At 40.8% G+C, this 22207-nt stretch overlaps 1 protein-coding gene across 1 annotated transcript in view; it reads right to left on the bottom strand.

Annotated features, from left to right (window-relative positions):
* Positions 1-22207, bottom strand: part of LOC311228505 (beta-1,3-galactosyl-O-glycosyl-glycoprotein beta-1,6-N-acetylglucosaminyltransferase-like) — a gene marked incomplete at both ends in the record, with an annotated part of 67759 nt that overhangs the window by 10393 nt on the left and 35159 nt on the right. Inside the window, one exon of the mRNA XM_084314409.1 lies at positions 925-1329. Within this exon, the coding sequence (XP_084170535.1) occupies positions 925-1329 (405 nt within the window). The remainder of the gene's footprint in view (positions 1-924; positions 1330-22207) is intronic.

Below are 22207 nucleotides of genomic sequence, written 5' to 3'. Positions count from 1 at the left end.
TCCAATTTTGTCGTCCTCTCCTTTGATCTTTAGACATTATAAGCTACTGCTGGTTGCTTAGTGTAATGTTATGGCTACGCCTACTGTAACAAAGCACTAAAGTTATTTATTCATGCCATATTTAGGTTGAACTGTGGTAAACAGTAGTAGTGTTTTCCTTACCTAAGGAATCAGTGTTGTTTTGGTGTTCTGCCCTGTGCGAGTTAGCTGGCTAGCTGTGCCGTGTTGACTGAGCCATTTCGCCCAGGGCAGCCGCAATTATTTGAACTCCCTTTACCCGGTCATTAGCTGTCTTCCCATGTCCACAACTTCCCTGCCCGTTTCCCAGTTTGTTGCGTTTTTAATATAGGTAAGTGTGTATGTGTCAGGTAGCATAATTCATTTTCAAAGTGTACAGTATTTCCCATCCCTTGTGTCTGCTTGCACGGCATCCACATTGGTCCGTAGGGTGGAAGGCACCTCTGTGGCTGTAGCAGCAGTATCATGTACTCCCATTGTTTGATATGAGTCACCAAGCAGAGCTTTGACTGCATGCAGAATGTATAATTATTATAATTGAGTGCAACATAAACAAAACAAATGTATCAGGATTTGGTGATGTTTCAAAAAAACTATTTCAACCCAGTTACACATATACTGTAGGATTTTCCACCACAGAATGTGTTTTCGCTGCTTTATTTTCGCTACCCTACCATATACAACTGCTCTCTCTCCCTGCGTCAAAACGTTAGTCTGAAATAAGAGGATTATTGCCTTAAATCTGTGTGCTCCAGTGTTCTACTTTGGACAAAATCTCGGAAGTTTCTCCCTAATTCAAACAGTACATTGTTTGACACAAAATATAAAGAAGAAAGAGTGAGTTAGTGACATATAATGCACTTCACTAAAAACAACATCTAAAAACAAAACCATAGGCCAACCAACCTTGATGACTCCGTCCACTATCTGGTGAACCCTCTCCACTCTCCACTTCTTATTGTTAGGCATCCTGTCTGACTCCATGCTGTTCCTTCCTCTCAGCATCCGCAGACTTCTAACCATCTCCAGGTTGGTTTTCAGAGGGAAGTCCTGCCCACACAGGTTGATAAAGTACTTCCAGGTGGAACTGATGTTGTAAAGGTCGGCCATACAGTTGAGGTCAGCCTGGACACGTGACCAGGTGGCGTATACCACAGACACTGGCTGGCTGACCATAAAGACGTTGGGGAAACAGGAAATGATCCCCTCGACAGCGGCATGCACAGAGTCCTCTGCTTTTATGTCCACATGGACACAGTAAGTATTCTGTGGGGCGTAGATTGCCCGCAGTAGACGCTCAAAATTCTGCACCTATACGAAATTAAAAGAAAGAATCTTTTTGGTAAACCTTTATGGTAGCACTTAATATTACAGTCCTGAAATTATGCAAAACCAGGTTAGACACAAATTAGAGCCTAAATAGACAGACATTTAAAAATAATTTTAACCTAAATGGACATTAGATTCCCTTTTATACACTTGAAACAATGTATTTCCCAATCATACACTAAATAATAACAATATTTAATTATTACCGAATTGGACACCAATTAGAAACACAGAAATGTGTTTATTATTGTTATATATTATATATATGTAACGGATGGTATCGTGAAGCGCAGTCAAGAAGGGCTGGGGTGAGTAGCGGTGCTATGGGTTAAACTCACTCTCACATCCTCAAAGACAGATAGACACGTTGCGAAGTAGTGGATTCACCTCTTGGTATAGCGGTCTGTGTTGTTGCGGCGTGGGAGACCGGGGTTCGACTCCCACTCGGGGCATTGAAGTGCCTTGGGTGGAGTGGAGTGAGTTTGAGAGGTTGAGTGTAACGGATGGTATCGTGAAGCGCAGTCAAGAAGGGCTGGGGTGAGTAGTGGTGCTATGGGTTAAACTCACTCTCACATCCTCAAAGACAGATAGACACGTTGCGAAGTAGTGGATTCACCTCTTGGTATAGCGGTCTGTGTTGTTGCCTGCGGCGTGGGAGACCGGGGTTCGACTCCCACTCGGGGCATTGAAGTGCCTTGGGTGGAGTGGAGTGAGTTTGAGAGGGTGAGTGTAACGGATGGTATCGTGAAGCGCAGTCAAGAAGGGCTGGGGTGAGTAGCGGTGCTATGGGTTAAACTCACTCTCACATCCTCAAAGACAGATAGACACGTTGCGAAGTAGTGGATTCACCTCTTGGTATAGCGGTCTGTGTTGCTGCCTGCGGTCTGGGAGACCGGGGTTCGAATCTCCCTCGGGGCATCGAAGTTTAAGGTGACGTTGTCACAACCGTTACATATATATATATATTAATATTATTAACCCTTCACTATTAATCCCAAATTACTGATTGATCTTTATTAGCTATTATATATTATATAATATATATATATATATATATATATATTCCTATTATAAAGAATCTGTACTGACAACCAAAGCGTGCCCTTATGAGCACAATATTTATTCACAATATGTTCTTAGAATGTAATTAGCTGCCTGTTGCAATGAATCTGTACTGTCAACAAAAGCAAGACCTCTTCCTATAGGTCTAAATTTAACAATGAAAAATAATGGGGTCCAGGACCTCTGTGAGGTAAACAGGAGGAGCTCTCCATCGCCTCCATCTTGGGTGAGGAGCCCCTCATGGCTAGCGGCTCTGTGCTCCACCTAGCCTCCCTCCGACTTTGATGAAGAGGAAGGCTTCCAGCCTTCACTGGAGTCTGCCAGCCCTTCCTCTGCCGGTCACCCACCTGTCAGTCAGACCCCAATTCTCCACCTCATACAGGCTCTGACTGTCACTGCCAGTAGGGTGATATATTTTTTCACCCTGACCCATCGACATATCTGGCTGTCTCAGACCACCCTTTCTGAGCTATTCAATCCTAATTGTTTATATATCTACTAACACTCAGTTCTAACATACATACATACCACACGAGACATGCCACCAGAGGTCTCTACACAATTCCCAAAGCTAGAACACAATCAATGCAACACTCAGTGCTGTATAGAGCCATGGTTGCATGGAACTCACTCCCAGATTGCTAAAGCACAAACTAAAACAAGCTTTAAAAGACAACAGAAACAACATCGATCAGCCCTTCACCTGTTATGTTATTATGTAAATGTTTACATATACAATACATAAGTACACACTTGACTGTGTGAGGCAGAGGTGGGCCGTCAGGGTCCGAATCAGAATATTTTAATATAGCCTATATTTTCATTCATGTATTTTACAAAGTTTGTTCACATCAATCTGTTAAAGGGGAACTCCAACATTTTGGGAAATTAGCTTATTTAACATCTTCCCTGGAGTTCTAGGTCAACTCCTGAAAAGGGGGTCAATGTCAGACTTTGCAATCAAAAGTTAGGGGGCTAATAACCCTTGCCATAATTTCAGTGCGCCCCCTAACTTTTGATTGCAAGGTCTGACATTGACCCACTTTTCAGGAGTTGACCTAGAGCCCACCAAGGTCATGCATATCAAATTTGGTCAATGTCAGACCTTACAATACACTGTAAGGCACTGTAAGGCTACGGATCTGCCTCACTTCCAGTGATGAAGCTAAGCTATGCTAACAGAGCGTCTATTCCCAAAGCTAAATGCACGCACAGAGACAAAAAAGGTATGTATCTTCTTGTCTAACTCCAGGGAAGATGTTAAATAAGCTAATTTCCCAAAATGTTGGAGTTCATTGCCCTCTCCTTCAGTTCTGCTGCCTCCAGTGCAGCTCATATACATTTGAGCTTTTATCCAATCCGATTTTCCACCAGTGCTGTCTCCGGGTAAAGAAAATCTACCCTGAGGCCTTCAGGAGTTTTAGTGAATCCCCTTGAAACAAAATCTGATGAGATGTTACTGTAATTGTCACATACTTTAACCAATCAGATTTCAAATTTGACATGTTGGGCGTATTCGTTGGCATGCTAGAGCCTTCTAGCTGCCCTAGCCTGCTACATCAGCAGCATCTTTCTTGAGTGGCACGAAATTGGACTCGCTATCAGAGGGCCAGCTACTGAAGCAAAACTAGTAACGTAAAGTCCGTAAAATAGCAGATTCCAAATTTGTATTCAGATTTGTATTTTGTTCTGTTATTTGTTTTAATGCACAATGGCTGAAGGGGGAGCAGAAATGGATTTGACAAGACCGACGGCTTCTCAATTACAGTGGGTGACAATATTGTCACAAGAAAAAATGAAATTACATTCCATCCTAGAGGCAAATCTTTCCTGTGACAAAATGGCATCCAATGTAATAAAAAAAAGTCAACCAACGAACTAGATTCTTGTACCGGATCTCCTCTCTGGTAAACAAGAATACCCTGAAGACTCTGGCAGGAGCACTCATTCAAGGGTACTATGACTATGCTTGCACCTCATGGTACCAAAGCACCTCAAAGGCGCTAAAACAAGATTACAAACATCACAAACAAACTGGTCAGACTACTGGTCAGACTACTACTTGACCTTACTCCTAGAACCCACCTCACCCCTGCCCACTTTGACTACCTAGGATGGCTTAGAGTAGACGACAGAGTACAGCAACTTGGGCCTGGTCTACAAGATACACTACACCAGGGGTTCCCAGACTTTTCAGGCCGCGACCCCCAAATAACGGTGTCAGAGAGCCGCGACCCCCACTATTATAGGAGAATCTTTTTTTATATATATATATATATATATATATTTTTTTTTATATAAATGTAAATGTATGGTTGAAACATGCAAACGTTCAAACGCACACACACTAATAAGCATTGGAGGCTTTTAACCAGGGCCGGACTGGGGAAATCATTCAGGCCAGGAAATATAGTGCAAAATATAGCCCCAGTCAGGCCACTTTTTAAGCAGGGGGTCTGGGGGTCCCCCACCAGGAAATATTTTGTTACAAAGACTTCATTTCCTGCATTCTGGTGCAGGAATTGTTTTATTTGTACCCTTTAAATGCCAGTGTTTGTGATGGCATCACAAATTATTGTTAAAAAACAGGCTAGCATAATATGTATGATTAGCAACAACACTGATTTAGATGGATTTTCTGTTTTTTTGTAATCTCAGATTGAAAGAAATACAATCTTTTATTCAAATTCAGCCCTGATCATAACACCACATATTAATTTTATAATTCTAACCCTTTAAATGCCAGTGTGTGTGATGGCATATATTTGCAATATATCAAATGCAAAGTAGATTTTTCTGGGGGAGATTATTACGGGCTAGCATGTGTCAATGATTAGCAACAACAGTTTTTTGTAAGGGTCCCGCCTCCACCAATCACATGCGGCTCCCTTTGTGTGTGTGTGAGAGCAAGAGAGAGAGAGAGATAGTTCTCCAACTTGTGTGAGTTGCAGTGATCTCCTGGTTGTTCCCCACCTAGGTTATCTAACTATTGCGCTGCTGCAACTAGAAACACTGGCCTGGCCGCGTGAACACTTAAGGCAACTAACATGCACTTCCGCGTTTCTCTGATTGGCCAGCGCTCTCCTTCGTGAATACCAGCCGCTCTACGCTCGTTCCCTACGCCGGAGACATGACCCTCCATAACTTGGCTTTTATTTCTTTTATCATGAGTTGATTTTAAGGGTTTGCGGATTTTCTTTTAACATTAGTTGACTGTATGAGTTGTTAGGTTAGGTGTTTTTATACAAATTTTTAGGATGTGTCCTGTCTAGTGTACATGTCCATTTGTGTTTTTTTTTTTTTTTTTTTTTTTATTGCAAAACAAAATTATTAAAAGTCAGTACTCAACACACAATGCATAATGAAACTAACAGTTAAGATGGCTAAAATGACATGCAAGCACAGAAACAGAAAGCAAAAAAAAATATATAATAATATTTTACCGTATACAGTGTATATCCAACGAAATTACCAATTATACCAATGTCTTATACAGGATATACCCCTAATACCTATTATCTAAAACCCTACACGCTCCAGCTCGAACCCCCCCCTCCCGGACCCCTCCTTGGATAGTATTTCCATTATCCCTCGCTCCTAACCAGACACTACCATTATAAGCTAGCTTTTATTCTCTCCACCACTTCTAACCACATTGACATTTTGGATTCATTGAGACCCAGCATTCTTGCTGTAGATATTTCTTGATAAATCACATCGAGATATGTAAGAAACCAAACTTTCCGGCACATTTTTTCCGGTTGAAACCAGCGTGATGCGATCAGCTTTTTAGCTACTGTGATACCCGATAAAACCAATCTCTTTAACTGTGGATTTACTGCAAACTCAAAAACATCATTCAATAGTAATACAGAGGGGTGTACTGGTATATTCCAAGATACGAGTTTTGATAATTGTTGGGTCACATCTTTCCAGAATGCCTTAACTGGTGGGCAGTCCCAATACATGTGCATAAATGTCCCTTCGTCTCCATTTGTACATTGGGAGCATTTGGAGTCTTGTTTAAGACCCATTCTGTTCAGTCTTATAGGAGTCAAGTATGTCCTGTGAATATAGTTAAGATTGATTTGTTGATGGTCCGGGTTCCTTGATGTAAGTCGGACATTTGCCCATGCTCCTTGCCAATCAAAGTCACTTTCCAGGTCTGTAATATCCCTCCTCCAGACAGAGTCTAGTTGGAGGGTTTCATACGAGGACGTTAGTAATTGATAATAAAAACCTGAAACAAAACCTCTCGATGTCTCTCTTTCATAGAAGAATTTGTGGTATCTGTGGTGTTCAACTGGTATGTCTAATGGAACACTGTGAGACTTCAAACATAGCCGTAACTGTATGTAAAAAAGCCATGTGGACTCGGTGAGATAAAATTTTGTGCATATTTCTCCATAACTACAAAAACCCTGGTTGTTAAAAACATCCCCTAATGAGTGTATGCCTTGCTCTTCCCATATAGGGATTCTTATAGGACGTTTTTCAATTAAGAGTGCATTGTTATTGAATAAGGGAGTGTGATTGTGCCATTTTTGTGGGTTAGGATATTTTTTTTGTGTTTCACGCCATATCCGGATCGCATGGGTAATTATGGGGCCAAATTTCCGCTCACAGTGCTTGATTGGTAGTTTAGTGTATGCTATGTCCTTCAGTCTATGTGGGGCTACTATGTTTTCTTCCAATTTTCTCCAGGATACTAATGCTTGGGGATCAAACCATGTTGTCAATGGTCTTAATGTGTATGCCTTAAAATATTGGAAAAAATCTGGAAATGCCATGCCACCGTCTGCTTTATTTCTCTGTGCGGTGGATCTTTTTATACGTGGTGGTTTGTTATTCCAAATAAATTTGTATGTGGAGGAGTGTAATCTTTTCCAGTAACCCTCTGGAGGGGGTAACGGTAGCATTGAACTGAAGAAGTTGATTCTAGGTAGTACATCCATCTTAACTATTGATACCCTTGCCTGTACTGAGTTTTTAAGTTTTGCCCACCTGTCAAGGTCGTCTTTGATTTTGTTTTGTATTTTTGTGTAATTGTGCTTCACCGTTTGTCTTATGGTGGGGAATATTTCCACTCCCAAGCATCTAAAATGTTTTACCATAGGTATCTCACCTGGGAGGGTTATATCTTTTTTTGCAGGGGTGTTAAGTGGAAGGAAAGCCGACTTCGGCCAATTAATTTATCGGATAAATCACCAAAGTTCTCAATCAACTTGAGTAGATGAGGCAATGTGGTGTTGGGGCTTTGCATGAACAATATTACGTCGTCCGCATATAAACTAATTTTATGTTGTGTGCCCTTGATTACGATTGGTTCTATGGATTGGGATTGTCTTATATATTGTGCTAAAGGCTCTAATGATAGATCGAATAGTCCGGGACTAAGAGGGCAACCCTGTCTGGCTGAGCGTGATACCGGAAAGATTTTGGAGATGAATGTACCTGTTGTAATCATGGCCGATGGGTCTTTGTATAATACTTTAATCATATCAATGAATCCTTTTCCTAACCCCATCCTTTCTAATACTGCCCATAGATATGACCATTCCAGCCTGTCAAAGGCTTTCATAGCATTCAGGGACAGCATCGCCTTAGGTATGGTGTCGTCCTTGTCTGCATCTAGTACGTGCAGTATTCGTCTTATGTTATCAGTGATCAGGCGACCTCTTATGAAGCCAGTTTGGTCTGGATGAACTAAAGACGTCATATGCTTTTGTAATCTGATCGCTAATACCTTAGAGTACAGTTTGACATCGGTTCCGAGGAGGCTTAAGGGTCTGTAACTACCGCACTCGGTGGGGTCTTTGTCTTTTTTGAGAAGGACTGATATGAGTGCAATATTGTCGTTTTTATGGAAGTTCCCCTCCTTGACTGAGTATAAGATCATATTTAGTAATAAGGGTCCAATTATGTCCCAACAAGAAAGGTACATTTCTGATGGGATACCGTCTCTTCCAGGAGCCTTACCATTTTGCATTTCGGATATGGCCTTCTTGAGTTCCTCTAGTGTGATCGGTGTTTCTAACTGTTTATCGTCATCCTCTGAAAGTTTAGGGAGAATAATTTGATTAAGATATGTGTCCATTTTGTTTTGATCGAAGGTCGTTTCTGATTTATATAAGTCGGAGTAGAATTCTTTGAATGTATCGTTTATTATTTTGGGGTCTGTTTCAAGTACTTGTTGTGCTCTAATGGTAGTTATATCTGCAAATTTTGCATTCATTCTTAATCGCATGGCTACTAGGTGACTAGGTTTAGAACCTTGGGAGTACTGCTGTTGTCTTGTGCTGCGTATTTGTATTTCCGATTGTTGTCTGTATATGGCATTGATCTCTATTTTTAGTACGTTAACTTGATTTTCTAGTCTAGTTGAGTTGTTGTATTTTAAAGAATTAAATAACGTTGAGTAAAGCGTTTCCAGTTCAGACAGTTTTGTGCATTGATTCTTGCGCATTTTGGAGGAAAAGCTATCAGTGAAATCCTTGATCATTCCCTTTACCGACATCCATATTATTCTGGGGTCTTGCACCAAATTTGCATTCTCCCGTAGGAATACTATAAGAGCTTCTTTGAGTTGTGTAATGAATTCCTTGTTATTAAGCAGCATCGAATTAAAACGCCATCTTGGGGCCCGGGAAGATAGTATACCAAATGTTCCTTTTAGGAGTAAATAACAGTGATCTGCATTGGGTATCATTTCCACTTCATATTTATCAAATAGTCTCGGGGATGCAAAGACATAATCTATTCTGGATAATGTGTTATGTCTCGCCGATTGACAAGAGTACTTTCGAGTCGTGGGATTAAGTGAACGCCATAAGTCATTTACACCTGTAATCTTCGACCAATCCTTTAATGCTTTAGATTAATTCTTTTGTTCGCTGGAAAAGGCGAGGTAAGATTTGTCCATCCTTGGATTCCAAATGGCATTAAAATCTGCACCTATTATAAATGAGTAATCGGGAAGGTTTAACATTGCATTGGTTAGTGTAGTGAAGAAACCCTCTTCGTACAAATTTGGGGCATATACCGCTGCCAACGCTATTTTCCTGTTATTGTGTACAATCCTAGCTATAGTTATACGCCCATCTGCATCCGACCATACCCCCTTTAATTCAATATTTAACTTACGTCTAACGACTATGGCTACACCTCGAGTTCTCGTACCAAAAGAAGAGTGACTAATATTATGATATGTGTTATCCGCTAACGTATCTATGTCTTCCTCTAAAATGTGCGTTTCGCTTAGTAGAGCCACGTCCACATCAGGGGCGTTTTTAGGGTTAGAAAACATTGGGGGCTTCAGCCCAGGGGGTGGAGGGGGGGGTCTTTTTTTTTTTTTTTTAACCACAGAAATACGCAATTTTAGAGTAATTAGAGATGAATACTGAATAACTAGAATCATTAGAGGTTCTCAAAGTGATGTCCAGGTCCATGAGAGGGATCTGGGCAGTCCCCATAGAAAATTCAAAGTTAACAGGACCAAATCATCAGTTTCTTATTTATTTAGCCAGATAAAACATTGATCTGGTCCAAGAAGCCCCAACAGGAGTACAAATATACATATATACACATATATATACATATGTGTATATATATATATATATAATATATATATATAATATATATACATATACTGTACATACATACACATATACACCAATAACAAAATAAAAACACAGTTAAGAATCATACACATAAGCAAATAAACAAACAAACAAACATATGCACAGCCTATGTACAAAATAAATAAACAGTTCATCTCTAGTCTTTACAGTTTTCTTCAATTGCATAAACACTCAAATCAAAAGTATTACACAATTATCAAAACCTTACACTCAAGGAGCAAAATATAGGCACAGATTTGCACCCCTACAATGTCAGCCTCACTTTTTGCAAAACAATACACACAGTGATTTGCAAAACACTAAACACACTTGCATTACATTAGACACAGAATGTCAAATTACCACACATATGAGCCAATTGGTTAAACACAGCCATCAGATGCACAAACACACCATTGCTTAATTGTAGATACACAATCAGGTTTAAGCACTATAAAAATGCAGCAGGTGAGTTCACCTGTCTTCAACCAAAATGGAAGGAGAGTGAAGTACTGTACACAGAGAACGTGAAAATATACAATACATTCACCAAACACTACACAAGACAAACAATGATGCAGACTGATGAAAATATACATTTTCTCCCATTTTCCCAAATCAGTCAACATGTCAACATGGAGAATCACAACAAAAAAAATTATTGCCAGATCCAGCTAGGCAAAGAGATAATGTCTAGTATTTTCTGTTTTTCATTTTTTCAAAAAGAAAAAATTGTGTTACTGTAATTGTAACCTGTACTGGATACAGTATTTTATGTGTGTCTGATATTTGCTGAGCTTACAGTGTTATGCACATAGTAGCATGAAAACTGGGACATGTATTGTTGTGATTCTCCATGTTGAAATGTTGACTGATTTGGTTATATGAGAGAACATTTATATTTTCATCAGTCTGCATCATTGATTTGGGTATATGGAGAGAAAATGTTATTTTTTTCATCAGTCTGCATCATTGATTTGGGTATATGTAGATACATAAATTATATTTTCATCAGTCTACAGCATTGGTCTTGTGTAGTGTTTGGTGAATTTATTGTATATTTGCACATTCTCTGCGTACTTCACTTACAGTACTCTAATCACTGAGAAGTAGAATAGCTAAATGTGTTTTAGGTTAAGCACAGCAGTGTGTGTAACTGGTTCAAACAGAATTAAGTCATTATGTAACGTGTGTTTCATATGGTAACAAAATTAGTGTATGGTTTTGACAAGTGTTTAATTTAGCAAAGGATCTGAGGTGTTCTGATAATTGTGTGTGTGGTTGTGCTAATTGTGTGTTTTGAAACACCGGGCCCCGTTTTCAAAATCATGCTTAGGCAATCGAAAAAAAACTATTGTGTGTTTCATTATATACATATGTTTCAGTCTTCTCATAAAAAAAATATTCGATTTTTGGGTCTTTTCCTGCCTTTGGTCCGCTTTGCATTCACATCTCAAATGAACCGCAGCAGGGTTCACTTGCAAGAGTGAATGAGCTTTCACACCACCCCAAACCAACCGGACTATCCGAGGTTCGATTAAAGCTTATTATAGGACACTGGACATGGGTATGGATGTCTCCAGGTGCTGCTGCGTTAAAGTGCACATCTTCAATATCTGTACTATTTAAAAGCACAGTGCAGGACACACTCAAAGGTTATCGCACCTCAGAGATGGCAGTGGACATGTATGACAGGACAAAGGCCATATGTAATGGCCTTTGGATTGAGGAACATACTACCAGCCAAAGGAGGAAGCAGAAAAGGATGGACGAGTATGTAGTTGAGTCATTTTGTGGCACAAGCTCAGACCTCAGCTCAGGAGATCAGCTGAGACAGAGACTGTTCTATCCAGTCGTCGACAGAATTCTGCAAGAGCTTGAGAGCAGGTTTTCATGAGTTGGATAACAACTTATGAGAGGCATACAGGCAGGTTATCCAGCCTCAGACCAGTTTCTCTCAGTGGAATTGCTGCAACCCCTCGCCACACATTACAATATCCAACTATTGCCAGAGGAGATCACAGTTGCAAAGTGTTTCCTGGTCAGGACAGGCAGAGATGCAGTCCCTACTATCCAAAGTGTATTTTCCCTCCTGGATGATAATAATAATAATAATAATAATAATAATAATAATAATAATAATAATAATAATAATAATAATAATAATAATAATAATAATAATAATAATAATAATAATAATAATAATAATAATAATGCATTTGATTTATAAGGCGCCTTTCAGGACACTAAAAAAATAGTCCACAAATCGGTGAATGAAAGAATTATAGGATCAAATGAAAACTACTTACTAAATTTTTTTTAAAGTACTAAAAACCAACAAAAAATACCAAACACTAACAAACATTCAGCACAGACAATGGGGATGCTGACATAAAAAAAAAAATTTTAAAGTAAAAAAAAAAAAAATGTAAACAATTTTTTTTTTTTTTTTTTTTTTAGATCCGGGGCTAGGAGAAAAACATCCGGGGCTAAAGCCCCGGAAGCCCAGGGCTAACGACGCCACTGGTCCACATGTTATTTTTTCATCAGTGTGAGCACGCTTTTGTGTTTGTGTTGTTTATTTATCCCACCAGTGTTCCATATCATTATATTCAAACTAGCCATAATCTATACATGTTTTTGTGTAGTTTTTGGTAATGCTTCTGGAGTGCGAAGCTACAATAGATGTACATCCAATTATTGAGGTCCCGTTGAGAGCCGAGCTTAAAAACATATATATATACAAATAAAAATCCCCTTTTTTCCCCTCTCCCAGAGAGTTGTACAGGCCTGTGTTCCAACACATCCTCCGCGTATGACTCCCTCCCTTAGGCCACCGGATTGCCCAAACTGAGCTTTGTAATCCTAATCTTCCTATGCTAATTGCCATAGGATCTAACATTTTCATTCTAATTCAATAGAATGTCGCTTTTGGTCTTGCGCCTTCCCTTACTGTAATGAAATATTATGAAAAATGAAAAAAAAAAATAATACACTTTCATCGATATATTCATTTGAACCTTCTACTAACTTATGTAGGAAACATCAGAAAAAGGAAAAGATTGTAGAGAAACACTAACACCTTAATATGAAGAACAATGGGAAAGAACAATGTAAGATAAAAAAGAAAAAATGGAGTGAGAGCTAAAATAAAACTCAACGTGGAGAAACCACTAGAACAGAATTGAATAAATAGATAAAAGAGAAAAACAGAGACTTTTAGAGCTACAATGTGCCAATCTCTACATCAGTGGAGTGATTATTTAAATTATTAGAATAACCTTGTTGTGCTCATACGTTTAGGTGTGGTTGATTTTTTTTTAAAGCCTTATTAAGGCCTGATTAAACTTCAGTCAATTGATCATATGCTTATGCTTATACACACCGGATGTTAATGTTAGAGTTGCAGGCCTTCGTTGTAATGGTGCATTATATTCTAGAAGGTTGTAGAATACACTAGTATATACTAACAGGCTGCTGTTATGTTCCAGAATGATCTTCCTACCCAGGGTTCATGACTACTAGTATTTTCGGGATATTTCTTAGTGACCCAGAGCAGTCGAGCGATGAGCCCAGAATATTCCAGATTGTTCTTAGTGTCAATGATATATTCTTGTCTCCATGGAGACCAGAAGTCTGTAAATATAATGCATTACGAACCATATTATACACATTGTGCCTTGGTGTAGCCGGCATGCATATCATCTGCTACTTTTGTTGAGCCCGGATAAAGTCATTCTAATACTGAGATACACAGAGAAAGAGAGAGATGAGAAGGCTTATCTGTTGTTAGACAGTGTTTCGTTCTGCCCTGGGGGTTCTGCTCCATGTAGATTCCAGTATTCCTCGGCTTCTTTGGGCGTGTGTAATCCTACCCTACGGCCGTCTCTACCCACGATCGATAATAGTGCCGGGTATACTAGCCTTGGTTTGAGGCCACACTTGAACAATTTCTGCATCACCTCCTTGTAGGGGAAACGCTGAGCGATGGCCTCTTTGCAAAGATCCTCGTAGATAAATATTGGATTTTCACCATGTTTCAGCTTTCCCCTTTGGTTGCGAGCAATTCTGATGATGTCATCTCTTATTGCCGTCTTGCGCAGAGTAACAATGATGACTCTTGGACTGTTGCCTCTTTGTTCCCGAGTACCGATTCTGTAACCTTGGTCCACTATCAGCTCTGTGGTTAGAATGTTGTTACCCAAAATCTCTGATAACACTGTTGGAAACTTGTCGTCTGTGCAATTGACTGATTCATCAAGTCCTACAATGCGGATGTTATTTCGCCTGTAGTAACGTTGGGTTTCGAGTAGCCTCTCCATCGCTTCATCTTTAACTTCTTGTATTTTTATCCGACATGCCTCTTCCACCTTTTTTATCTCCTCCGTTACCTCTGTCAAACCAACGTTGATGATCTTCTCGTTCTCTTTGACTGCCCGTGTAATTTCTGTCACCGTATTCTCCACTGTCGTGATTCGCACGGACTGTACAGCGACCGCTTTCATAACTTCTTCTAATTTAGCATCGATGTGTTCGAATTTAGTATCGATGTGTGCGACGTGTAATTTGAAAGCTACCATCTGTTCCTTAATCAGATCCTTGATCAGGCTAGTCAGGGAGTTGAAGTCGGGTTGTGTAATTACACTGCCAGTGCCAGTTGATATTGTAGGTGCAGTGATGGGGCCGACGGGTTTGTTGGCTATTATCTTCTCAATATCCTCTGCTTTGTCCTTCACGCTACTTTTTCCTGTCGTTCCCGTTGTGTTGTCCTCTATTGTCTCCCTCTCGGAGCCAGTCGCCGATGGACCCGGTATATTCTCCGTTATATTCCCATCGGGGGTTGTCAACAGCGGATCTGCCGGCGCGTCGCCTGTTGTTTTCTTGGATCGTGTATCAATCGTCGCCGTTGGATTCGCTGCTTCGTGTTTCTTTCTACCCTTTTTCTCATCCTTACCCCCCATGTTGAGTCTTTATGTATTTTGATATAGTTAGTAGGAGTTCCTATCAATACATACGATGTGGTCTAATCTCTTTGGTATTTGTTAAAATAATGTTTTTGAACGAAATTAACGGTGACGGGAGCGGAGCTGTTACCAAATGCGTACATATCGTAGCTAAACCGGAAGTCTTCCATTTGTGTTTTTGTGCCTTTTTATGTTCCATGTATGGACCACAATGGAAACAAGCCTTGGCTTTATTGTGTTTTATCCATTTTTTACCAGCGTGTTGACACTGTTATTGTTTTGTCTTTTAAATGTTTTCTCCTACGATTGTGTCAAAATAAAGTATTCAATCAAATTCAATCAATCAATCAATCAATCAATTCAAACCCCCTCAATGTGCAGTTTCTGACAGCTGTGCTGTCACGCGAAATAACGTTATGAATAAAACGCAACATAACAGCATATAACGTTGCGTTATATAACGTTACACTGTACAGTTGTGGGGAGTGTAAACAGTGATTCGCACCCCCTCAATGTACAGTGATTCAAACCCCCTCAATGTACAGTTTCTGACAGCTGGGCTGCGTTGTCGCGCGAAATAACGTTATGAATAAAAAGAAGAAATAACATTATATAACGTTGCGTTATATAACGTTACAATGTACAGTTTCTGACAGCTGGGCTGTGTTGTCACGTGAAATAACGTTATGTAGGGTGACCAGACGTCACGCATTGCACGTGATTGTACAGCATTTATGTCTCTTTTCACGCGTCACGCAAATTGAGACCATGTCCCGCATGATTGGTTGTCATCCGCGCTAACGCCAGATAAACAAATGTATTAACGCGCCTCCTCGAAATTCTCTGCTGTCTGTGTCTGTCTGGCTACTCTGATCCAATCACATTCAGCGTTTTCCCCCCCCCCCACCCACAGTCTGCGAATCAGAGCAGAGTAGGGCGGGTTTTCACGGAATGAAAACAGTCTCTTCAGCGGGTCCCAGTCAGACAGAGAGCTCTGCTTTCATCAAGCATGCATAGTGTAACATTAAATTACACTGCTATCTTAACGTTAGCAAGCTAAGCATCTGCATAGCGCGACCTGTGTAACATTAAGTAACTTGTGTTCCGCGGGGAAAGGCCGTTCCATTTGTAACACAACTTCAAAGAATAACATCCAAATCCGATCCCGACGCGCATTTCCTTCATTCCACAGCGCTGAGCGTGCAACGTATTTCATTGATAGATCTGGCCAGAGCCTATACTCACAAACGTTCCAATGCTGTCTTCGGGATGATTTTAATCCAAACGTCCATTCAGAAACTTTGTATTATGAAATAATTCTGGGATGTCTGACTATTTCCCTATGCATTGATGCGAGTTCAGCTGACAGTCCATAAAGTCCATGACATAAGTTAATTTATTTTTAATTTTTTTTTACCTTTATTTTACCAGGTAGTCACTTGAGATCAAATATCTCTTTTTCGAGCAAGACCTGGCCTCTTGACTGTTGGAATTAGGGATGTTAAAAATAGCTAATAATATTATTCAATATTAGACATTCATTGATCCAGAGGCAACCGGCTATTCGTCTGCTATTTGTAGATATATCAAGACAACAACACAACTTGCCCTCATGGACAATAATATTTCATCTATTTAGATACAGTATGTATGTATTATTTACAGATAATTGAAAGTACCTCAAAACATGAAACCAAGCCGTGTGTGTGTGTGTGTGTGTGCGTGTGCGTGTGCGTGTGTGTGTGCGCGCGCGTGATAAGACTGGGGGTCCAGACCTATAATCATAAGTGATTGTAAGTCTGGGTGGTCATTTTATTTATTTTGAGTATAACACCCATTAGAGACAAAAGGAAAATAAAAGAAATGAATAAGGGCAAAACATATTAGGCTTGTGGTCATTTGAATGAGGACAGTGGCGGATGAGCCTTGATGGAGGGGACAGGGACACTACAGTCCACCAATAAAAGGGGGGGGGGGCTGCGCTGGGGGAGGGGGGGGGGGGGGTCCCACATTGTCCCTCACAAACATACCATTTGTCCCACATTTGGTTTATTGGGATCTGGTCACCCTAGTTATGAGTGAATCTGGTAGTTGTTTTGATAAATATGTTGTTTTGATAAATATGTATTCTACGGATTCAAACATAACATTACATTTCCGCGAGCAGCCTCGCTTGGCGTTTGAGTGCCGTCAAAACGAAAATGCGCATGCGCGCGTTACCGGCGTAGGGGGAAAACGAGCCGTAGCGTCACGTGGGGTCAGTTGGCCAATCAGAGCAATGCGGAAGCACATGTTAGTTGCCTTAAGTGTTCACGCAGCCTGGCCTGCTTCTAAATTCAGTGGCCTGACTGCATAAAAATAAATAAAAATAAAAATGTATTTTGTAAATCATCTGGCGACCCCCCCCCCCCCCCCCCCCCCCCCCGCTCGCGGCGGCTTGCGACCCCCACTTTGGGAACCCCTGCACTACACCACACAGGTACCAATGTACATCGAAATACTTCCCAAAGGTCAGTGAATACCACGCCCACAACACCAGAGGGAGTTCCACAAATCATGTGCAACCCAGATTCGGCACAAACAAGGGACTAAACACGTTTCGCAATTATGCCACATCAATGTGTAGAAAAAACACCAAGTAAGGACCAAGTAAGGTTTCGTCGATAATCCAATGTACAGTTACCCCCGAAGCCCCCCACCCTGCTGATGTAGTGGCAGCTCTGAAGCTGCTAGAACAGAGGCATGAGTTAGTTGTTTGATTGATTGATTGGAAATTGTATTAACAGATTGCAGAATGGGTACAGTACAGTACAGCTCAATACAATTGTTAAGGGGATGCAGACCAGAGAAAGACTTTTGTCTTGTTTACATCAGGGTCCCCCATTTTCAATTCATCATAACATATATGACATACATGCCATACAGATACTGCTACATCTATACATTTATGACTTACCAGATTTACAAATACAGTACAGTTTGTGATACAAAAAGTGTCCAGAGAAGAGTGTATATACATTTGACGTAGAAACTGTACATTAGAGGAGGTTGGGTAGGTGGGGGGGGGAACTGTACATTTGAGGTGTGGGGGGGGGGGGGGTTGGGTAGGGGGTGGGATGACATTAAACGATATTGAATCTTGAAAAACATTCTCATGAAGTACAATATTCCAACCCCATCTAGCGCACCCGTAGAGCTTTTTAGTTTTGGAGGTTGGGTGCTCCCTCCTAGAAGAAGAGGTTTGAGAAGCAGTAAGAAGTAAAAGACCAAACACTAAAATAAATACAATATTCAAAACGAAAATGTACAGAAATGCAAAAATTTGGTAAAAGTGGTAGTGTAAATGTGTAAGAATAAATAGATAAAATACGGTGTAATGTTTAAAAGTGTGGATGTTGAAGCTGTGTGCAATTAATGTAGAATGGATACATTATGTTACATTGAATTTTACATTTAAAAGTTACAGTTAAAATGTTGAGACAGTGGATTTATTTGATATGATGGAAAGAAGTTGTTAAAAGATCTCAAATAAAAACTTGGAATGGACTTGCTTTATTTTGAATTTTTATTATATTTATTATATGTATATACATACTGTATCCCATCAGGTTTGAGAGGCTGCAATATTGGCAGTTATGCAGTTTGACTGATTCATTCCGTTCCAGTAAAGTGGATTCAGTTCTAACTGGAGCTGGCTAAACAGGTTGTACGTCTTTTGTTAGGCTTGTCAGCCTCTTGTTTCTCAGGGACATTCCCACTTAATTGGTCTCCAGTCAGAGGAATTTATTTTTATATTTAGTATTCAACTTATTTCACATCAAATGTGAATGTTTCTTCAATTTAATTCACAGTAATGGTTCTGCAGGATGCTGATTATCTGCGAAAAAATAAAGAGTAAATAATATTATATGTTATATCAGTCTGCTTTTGAGCTCCTTATTAAAAGATGGTCTACTCTGGGTATTCAGTAGGTGGTGTCAGAGAGGCAACTACCCATGTGACCTAAGGAGAGTAGTACCGCGCTCGAAAAACATGTAAATACATTTTTAAATGTTCAATTGCAAATGTTATCAATTCTCGTTGTTTCTTCTGGTAAATTAATTGTTTAGACAGTTTGACAGTGTTATCAAGAAGGCACGACAACGCCTCTACTTCCTTAGGCGCTTAAAGCCCAACCTCCAGGTTAAACCCTACTGATCAATTATGGGTAGTTTACATCATTGGTATATCATTTCATTATTTATTTTTTTCCATTTGACACCGGAAATGCCACTCTGAAACAGTTAAAAAGGTCCACGCACGAATAACATGCACGCGCGAATCAAAAAAGCTTATCAAACGCCGACGTCACTACAGGTGCATATTAATGAGCCGAATCTAAAAGCTAGCACCGCCGTGACGTCACTTCAGGAAATGCCTTGCCCGTCCGGGTCATAGTACTAGTTCAATGGTGGCCCACTCGGTGCATCACAGTTAGCCTATATAGCTCCGCCGTCCCTGCTGCCTACAGTTGGGACCACTACACTGACGTTAGCCTATGGTTCTCTCCTCTTTGTGTGCCCCCGTCCTCGCGGGTGTCCTGCGGAGGAGCTTGTGGACGCGACAACAGCGGCGGCCATTGTTAGCTCATAGCTATCGTGTTTGTACCACTAGCCTTTACGGGCTCGAGCACCCTACAGGCTGCCACCATTGTCGCCGTTGTCGCGTCCATGGCCCCCCGGCAGGGTACCCGTGGGGACGGGGTGTACAGAGAGGAGAGAACCATTTTGGGTCAGCCGTTCATGCCGGCCAGCGAGCCGGATGTCGGGATATTTTGTTAGGACAATAGCTACCAAGCTAAGCTATGTTAGCTACTAACGTTATAAACACAATATGTGTACAACGACACAATGATTTACATTATTACAAATATGGTAACGTGGTTGTGGCTTCAGAGATGGGTGGCTATAATCACGGAGCAATAGTGTTAGGTGAAACAGATACATTTTCATTCGGCTAGTAGTAGCAAGCATATATCAGTGCCTGCCACTAGCTGTGTGTGACTCTCAGCGCCCCCTGGTGAGCCCCCTGGTGCCCTGCACCTGTTGTGACGATCATTTCGATTACACACGCACGTTATGAACCATTGATTAAAATATGCACGTGCGTGGTGATTGTGTTGGGCAGACAAAATGTTTGATAAAAACACTAAAACTGGGTCAATTTCAATACTTTTTTTTCCATTCTTCATGAAAGTCACTGTTGGCCTAGTCCACATTGTTTATTGAACAAAAATACAACGTGACGGTTGACCTTTAAGGAAGTTCAACGTGAGTCAGAAGATCCTCAAGAACTTCTACTCATGCACAATAGAGAGCATAAACTGCAAATGGTCCAAAATTCAGCCGCCCGCCTTCTCACTAACACCCGGTCCCGCAAACACATCACTCCTGTCCTCCACTCTCTCCACTGGCTCCCGATCAAACACAGCATAAACTTTAAAACACTACTCCTCACCTTCAAAGCCCTCCACAGCCTGCCCCCCCCCCTACCTGACTGATCTCCTTCTTCCCTACCGCCCCACCCATTCCTTCCGGTCCTCCTCCACTGCCTCCCTCACTGCCCCGACATCCAAACTTAAAAATTTGGAGATCGGGCCTTCTCTCGTACTGCACCTCGACTCTGGAACTCCCTCCCCCAGTCCATCAGAGACTCTCCTACACTCTCCACCTTCAAAGCTCGCCTCAAAACCCACCTGTTCTCCCTTGCCTTCAACCCCCCCCACCCATAACCCCCCCCCCCCCCCCTCCAACCTGATTGATGTCTGTCTCCAGTCTTTTTGTGCTATCATGCTGTCTCCCCTGTTCCCCCCATGGTCTCATGTTCCTTTTGTTTTTGTTTCTTTGTTGTTTCTTTGTTTTGTTTCTTTGCTTTTGTTTCTTTGTTTTTACATTTGCTCCCGACTATTGTCAGCGACTTCGGGTTATTGAGAAGCGCTATATAAATTAAATTAATTATTATTATTATTATCCTCACTGGCAATATCACCTCCTGGTTTGGGAATAGCACTGCACAAGACCGTAGCAGACTACAGAGAGTGGCCCGTTTAGCCGAACGCACAATTGGAGGGGGGCTTCCCACTCTCCAAGGCATATACAACAAGCGGTGCATGGGCAAGGCTAAGAGAATAATCAAAGACTCCAGCCACCCAAACAACTGCCTCTTTGAACTGCTGCGGTCAGGCAAGCGATACCGGAGTCTCATGGCAAGCACAGAGAGACTCAGAATGAGCTTCTATCCCCAGGCCACCAGGATGCTCAATGAACAATGATTGCTCAATGAACAATGATTGAACAATGAACAATAACAGGCCAGCAACACACCCACAGCACACACACACTCACTTTAAATAAACAACACACTGTAGCACCCACTTTATCACACTTTACACTTTATATTTATATTATTGGTAAGGGAACTGCACATCTCTCATTCCTTATTGCACTTTATTCCTTATTGTACCTCACCACCACAACGGTGGCACCACAAGCTCAGCTATACCTCACCATTTTTGTACCAGATGTACATACTGTATATAGAGGTATACTGAACAATTGTTGTTTACACTTGTGTTTATTTGACTTCTTGACTTTCAATTTTTTACTTATTATACTTATTTATACTATCTTATTATTATCTAGCACACTCTCAGGAGCGAAACAGAAGGAAACATTTCATGCAAAGTATTATGTATTTCTGTATGACAAATAATAAAGAAACTTTAAACTTGAACTTGAACTAGAGTGATCAACTAATCGATAAAATAATCGACAGATTCATCTATGACAAAATAATGATTAGTTGCAGCCCTACCGGTCAGACTCCACTAGTCTGTGTAAGAGTTCACAGAGTATCTGCGTTCTTTGCTCTTCTTATGCCGCTTTTCCACTGCATGGTACAGTACCTACTTGACTAGACTCTACTCACTATTGGTACTTCATTTGTTTTCCACCTCAGGTAGTATTGCTGGTCGTCATAGCGAGGGGGCGCCATGCCGTCGTCTTCAATGCGACACACACACACACACACACACACATATCGAAGCTAGCTATGAAACCAGTCCCTTATTAGCTAATGTACGTTAGCCACAATGCTAACTTTTATAATGGGAAATCCTAGTCACATAAGCTAACAAAATTAGCAATCTTTTTGTGAGACTAAACTCTTTGTTCTTGG

This window comes from Notolepis coatsorum, assembly GCF_963971535.1.
Source record: "Notolepis coatsorum genome assembly, chromosome: 5".
NCBI classification, from domain to species: Eukaryota; Metazoa; Chordata; class Actinopteri; order Aulopiformes; family Paralepididae; genus Notolepis; species Notolepis coatsorum.
The sequence above is the reverse complement of the archived record's forward strand: the minus strand, read 5'-3'. Positions and strand labels throughout refer to the sequence as shown.